The 6,022-nt window shown below is 28.8% G+C and overlaps 1 protein-coding gene across 1 annotated transcript; it reads right to left on the reverse strand.

Annotated features, from left to right (window-relative positions):
• Positions 1-2,858: 2,858 nt before the first annotated feature.
• On the reverse strand, positions 2,859-4,851 carry LOC107844938 (E3 ubiquitin-protein ligase PUB23-like). Its single transcript, XM_016689259.2, has one exon. The coding sequence runs from the start codon at positions 4,323-4,325 to the stop codon at positions 2,964-2,966; it is 1,362 nt and encodes a 453-aa protein (XP_016544745.1). The 5' UTR covers positions 4,326-4,851; the 3' UTR covers positions 2,859-2,963.
• Between the last annotated feature and the right edge of the window lie 1,171 nt (positions 4,852-6,022).

A 6,022-nucleotide genomic window follows, 5' to 3' on the forward strand; every position in this document is an offset into this window, starting at 1 on the left:
CTTTACTACAAAAATACAGACTTTCTTCTACTTTTACTTATCCTTTTATTTTGAATTTTATTGATTTTAATTTTAATTCAAGTTATCTTCTTACATCTTATTCTTTTTAGTTAATGAATTTAAAGATTATATATGAATTATGTATATTCAACAATTGACATGTATTGTCCTCTTTTAACAATTTTTGTGTTTCTCTTTCAATTGCAAACTTTTGATAGAAAAATTGAACGAAACAAGCATTTTGTCGCTGAATGAAGTAGCCAAAAAAATTAAAGGTTTATCTTGCCGAAAAAAATCAATGTTTATATTACATGTGTGGTGATTCTCTTTTGATTGCTGCAAGTTTTACTCCTTTCAAAGGTATTTGATAGTTTTTATGTAAATTTTAAAGGCAACACTATATAGCACTATTATTATAGTTATTGCTCTTTTTCTCTCTAAAAGGTTATTTGATTATAACTCTTTATGTGTCTTTGTTGTGCATAAAGGGATTTAAGTTTCTTCCTAGTTTAGTGACTAATTTTTGTTTCTAATGACTGATAAATGGAGTTCTATGTTAAAAAAATTATATTCTAAGGGTATATCATGAGTTTGAACTTCCTAGATAATGCAGTTCATGTGAATATCACTATTCTTCTTTTTGAGACTCAAAAACGATGAACAAGAGTGTACTAAAAAGATTTTATCTATGGATTATTCGTCTTTTTAGTTGTGTGAAATTCTATAGATCAATTTGTATGTAATAAGAATTTAATCAATGATTTTGTAAAGATTTGACTTTCAAAACAAGGAAAGATTTTAAGTATAGAAAGAAAAAAGAAAAATAACCGTACCACAAATATGGTTCAAACTGATGTGTTTCTTTTAGCCTCTGACGGCAAGGGAAAGAAGTACTGCATGAAAAACGCAAAAGTGGTGATGTAAAATATATAGGTGCTTATACTAAAAAATATGTTTATGTTTATATTATTATATTAAAGTGTGAAGAATATTTGAAACGTGATTTAAACTTTTAAAATTTTTTGCAATAAATAAAATTATTTAATTTTAAATAATCAAATATTTTATTAAATTATAAATAATCAAATATTATACATGCGAGGCACGTGCGGGTAAACTAGTTAGTAAAAAATTTATTAGCATCTGTTATATAGTCAACCCAGAAAAGTGAGGCGAGCAAGATATTATGTCGAATTTAGGGTGGATATTGGGTCTTGAAGAAATCTAAGTATTGATTTTAATCTTTCTACATATTTCTTTTACAAAATTATATGTTCCAGGTATTAAATAAATACTTTTGAAGTTTTAGTTTTGACTAAAATGATCATGTAGTCTAACTAGATAAGATAAAATAAATTTTAGAAAACAAAAAATAGATTAAAAAACTTTAATGATCAATTAGTACAAGTTGGACGACCCTACTGGTAATTAACTTCAACATTTGCGAGCAAAATAAAGTTAATGCTTCCATTCTAATTTCTAGATCACTAGAAAAAAGAATATAGCTTAGATCTAATTATGCTATAGGAAGTAGCACAGAGGAGTGGCTCAAAAATAGGATTTGTAAAACGTTTTGCTTTTAAGTTCCTAAAATTTTTAGCCTAAAAAATTTTAATAATAAATTTATAATTTCAACTTCACTTAATTTTGAAGTCCAAAAAATTTTAATAATAAATTTTATGATTTCAACTTTATTTAAAATAATAAAAATTGTGAAATATAATTCAAACTTTTCTAATGAAAAATTTTATTTTTTCACAATTATTTTTCTGTTTGTGTTTTTTATTTATTGGACAGATCAAACCGCCACTTCATATGGCGACAAATATTTTAGAAAGAAAAAAATAAGAACAAGGATAAACAATCAACCAATAAAACAACATGGGGCACTTATCTAAATCACAAGGATAGGACTTTGACCTTTTGAGCTTCGGACAACACTTCAGATCTATGTTATACCAACTATCATGGCTGGCCCCCTAGATCTATGTTGGTTATGGCGAAATAGTTTGAAATTCTTTTTAATCTTGATTAGAAATTTCGAGTATCTTAACAATCTTGTTATGAGTTTTCATCATCAAATGAATGTTGCGACGTGTGAATTTGAATATGATCGAACCTTAAGAAACATTGAGGATGTCACATAGAGGACCTGGGAAAAATTTGAACTTTAGAATGTCTAGGTGGACTTACTTAGAATGACTTTGTTAAAAAAAAAAAAACTCATATATATATATCTCAATAAAAGTTAGTATTATTGAAAAACAGTAGATAGAATCCAAAGATCATGCATCTCAATAAACTGCTCCAATGATCAATATTTTACCGTTCAAATGTTTGTTGTTTTGTGAAGCCAATTAACCCTAAACGGTCAAACTTCAGATTCTACAAATTGGAATCCTTGTATTTATCTACATAAAGAAAAGGAAAAGTTTGATTTATATACGCTCAGAGCGTAGTCCTTTTTGCATTTTACTGAAACATATATAACATAATTACTAAAAAGTGTGTTTAATTTAATAACTTAAACTTTTAAATGAGATTGGTCACATGCTTTAACATTATATTATAGCAGACAAAATGTCCTGAGTTCAAATTTCACTGTCACCCTAAAAAAATAAAAATTCCGCATGCTTCATTAATGAAAAGAATCAGGTCCACACATAAAGAGGAGTTGAAACATAATATAGTTAAGTAATTAAAAAGTTCTCTCTAATAACTTAAGTTAGAATTAATAAGATAATCATACACTTTGTCAATAATTATTTGATTAGATATCTAAATGCTGCTTATAGATAACTGTACATTATAATAAGTAAAATTAGTTACCTAAGAAGTACTATAAGCCGTTTAATTTATCATAACAAGTCAAAGTACATTGAAAGTGTAAAATTTTCTTACACCATCGATATATGTAAGTTAGATTCAAAAGTTGAAAAGGACAAAAACAACATTAATTTTCTCTACGATGGATAAGAAGAGAGCAAATGAGGAGGAACACAAGAAGAATCTCTCCAAACCCTAGAATGTAGCCTTAGAATTTCTTTTGCTTTCTCCTTGGTCTTTGAACAACTATCAACTTGAATTACCAAACACAACTTTGACACTACTCCCACTTGCAACATCTCTTGAAGAACCCTAGGAGTTGCTGAAAATTTTGAAATTGAAGAAAGTATCCTCACTGCTCTATCACTTGCCACTTGAGAAACCCTAAGAATTTTCTTGGAAATAATGGCTAGTCCTGCCCCATGGCTCAATAACTCGGCCCGGCCCTCGGCACAACTACAAAGTTGGTGCAAAACTATAAGGATCAATTCACAATGTCTTCTTTCTGTTGTATCAAGAAGAAGCTCAATTAGGGTTGAAACACCTCCACCTTCAGTTGCTTTGATTCTATTTCTTCCCCATGGACAAAGTTCCACTAGTAATTTGAGTGCAGCCTTGATAGCTTGTTGTGACATTAATTTGTTAGTATTCAGAAAAGACAATATTTCTTTAAAATATTCTTGTCTTACACCATTTAATTGCCCTGGATCAGCCACATTGAATGCTGATTTTAATAGCATTATTGCATAGGCTCGAGATTGATAATTCCCGCATTTCAAGAAATGTAATAAAGAATCCAAGAAAAGTTCGTCTCCACCTTTGGTGACCAACTTTTTTAGATCCTCATCAGAAGGATTTAGATGGAAAAGAATATGCAACGCTTCATCACTTGTCTTAGTGAAGTACTCGTGTACACATGGAGTCTGATTATTATCACAACTTAACTCGTCCAATTCAGAATCTTTTGGTGAAACAATGTCATCGGATGACACTATTAGTGAAAGGGTGTCTTTGCCACTGATCATGAACTCTGAATCTTCAATAAAAACCACTTCTTTCTTCATTATAATTGAAGCTAAGAAATCTACAATCCCACATGATTCTAGACACCTCTTGTTGCTCTCATTGGCATGGACAATATATCTAAGTTTCCTTAAGCAAGAAAGTTGCATTTCTTGTGATACCATGGCTTCTTTAATGAGTTTTAAAACATGGGATTTTGTTACTTGAGGCTTTGGAGTTGGAATGCTTTCAACACCATCTGAAGAATTCATGATGCACCAAGATTGGATTAGACGACGAAGAGTGTGGTTCGGGGTGAGATCTGTGGTCAACAACTCTTGTTTGGTGACTGGACAAGTTGTGTTCTTGCACTTGACTAGCCATTTCTCTATGTTCTCCCTATCGTAGGTTATTCCAGTTGATGTTGTAACTGGATCCCTCATTAGTTGCATTGATATTGGACAAAGGAAAAAATCGGGAACTTCAACATCTTCCATATTTGTTGGTGGGATCCCTCCACTCCTAATCAGATATTCCACGTTTCAGCTTGAAAATAAAAGATAGAAAGCATTTGATATCGGATGGTTAAATAAAAAAGTTCCGATTTCAAGAAGCAAAGAGCTAGATAGATCTCTTGAAGGAGAAGTAGACAAAGTTTGTGAAGGGAAGGGAAAAGAAAGGAGTATATTGAGATGGAAATAAAGTGAATCTTTTCAAAGGTTGAAGGAATTGAAACGTTGGTAACTATTTGTGTGGAAAAAAAAAGAAGAGGACAACGTATACTTCTTGTGAACAGAATAACACTTTTTGGTACGGGGTACTTTTTACTCCTCCATGACTCTATCCGTGAAAATAATCTAATAAGTCCGGTCAATAAGCTTCTAATCGAATGGTTAACCAAAAGAATGATTTCCTATTTCAAGAACAACTAAAATTTGAATTACGTAATGGAATTTTGGCTTTTGAGAGATTGAAAGAATTGAATGTTGGTGATGGATTTGTATGGAAAGAACGAGGAAAATTAGTTTCTTATATACTCCATACTCGTGAAAGAGAAGTAAAGAGGGGTGCATGCAAATTGATGAAGCTATAAAGGAAAGGAAGTCAACATACGGAAATTCAGAAGAGAGAGAAAGTGAATCATGACAAGGAATAAGGTGCTCTTAATGTACTTTTTCCAAGATTTTGAAAAAGGAAAAAACTTTTTGTCCATAATTTGGCAATAATAATAATAAATCCTATTTACATTATAAATTAATTAGTTTTAAGATATTTTTATCCTTTTCATTCTAAATTTAAATTTTTAACATTATTTTATTTATTATACCATTTTTCAATATATTTAAAACTTTCACAATATATAGGACTAAACAATTTATGTATTCTATTTATAATTATTTAATTTTCTTAATTGACAATTACACGACTAAATAATTGCCAAATTTAGTAATATGTAATTAAAAAAATAAAAATTAATTAGTACAAATTTATTTATTAATTTTTAGTTATATTTTTTCTTTTTTACGTTTGTAGTTATTTAATTTTAGTTCAACTTTTAATTATGTAGTATAGTTTATACTTTGTACATATTTTGAGAAATTTAATTAAATTATTTTATTTATTTTTTATTTAGTTCGATTTTATGATTTTATTTTAATGAATATGAAAATTATTGTATGAAAATAGAGTTTTAAGGGTAAATTTCCTAAATAGTCAGCTAAGTTTTAAAATTTTTCTTCAAATATCACTTATATTTTATTTAGGATCACAATATCACTCAACTATTCATTTTTTCCTCAAAAAATAGTAAACACCTCAAAAGTCTTCTTCTTCTTTAGTTGACATAAATGTCACTAATTTTTTTTTTTTAAAGACTATACCAATTAACTCATCAAACTCATTTAATCAAACTATAATTCTTTTTTGCTTTGAAAAAATGCATTAGTTTATTAAAAAAAATATATACTTAGAAAAACTTTATTGGTACAAAAACTTGACGTATATTTTTTCAAGGGTTAATTTTCTCAATGGCCACTTATATTTTTTGAATTTCGTACAAATTTTTTTTTTTATCTTTTTAGAGATAATAATATGAATCAACTATCACTATCATTCTCAAAAAAAAAAAAAAGCAAGTATCTTGGGGGTTTGGGCCATAGATGACAAAAGAGTTTTAAAATAAGGTGTAGGTGAC

This window comes from Capsicum annuum, chromosome 1, assembly GCF_002878395.1.
Source record: "Capsicum annuum cultivar UCD-10X-F1 chromosome 1, UCD10Xv1.1, whole genome shotgun sequence".
Classification (NCBI taxonomy): domain Eukaryota; kingdom Viridiplantae; phylum Streptophyta; class Magnoliopsida; order Solanales; family Solanaceae; genus Capsicum; species Capsicum annuum.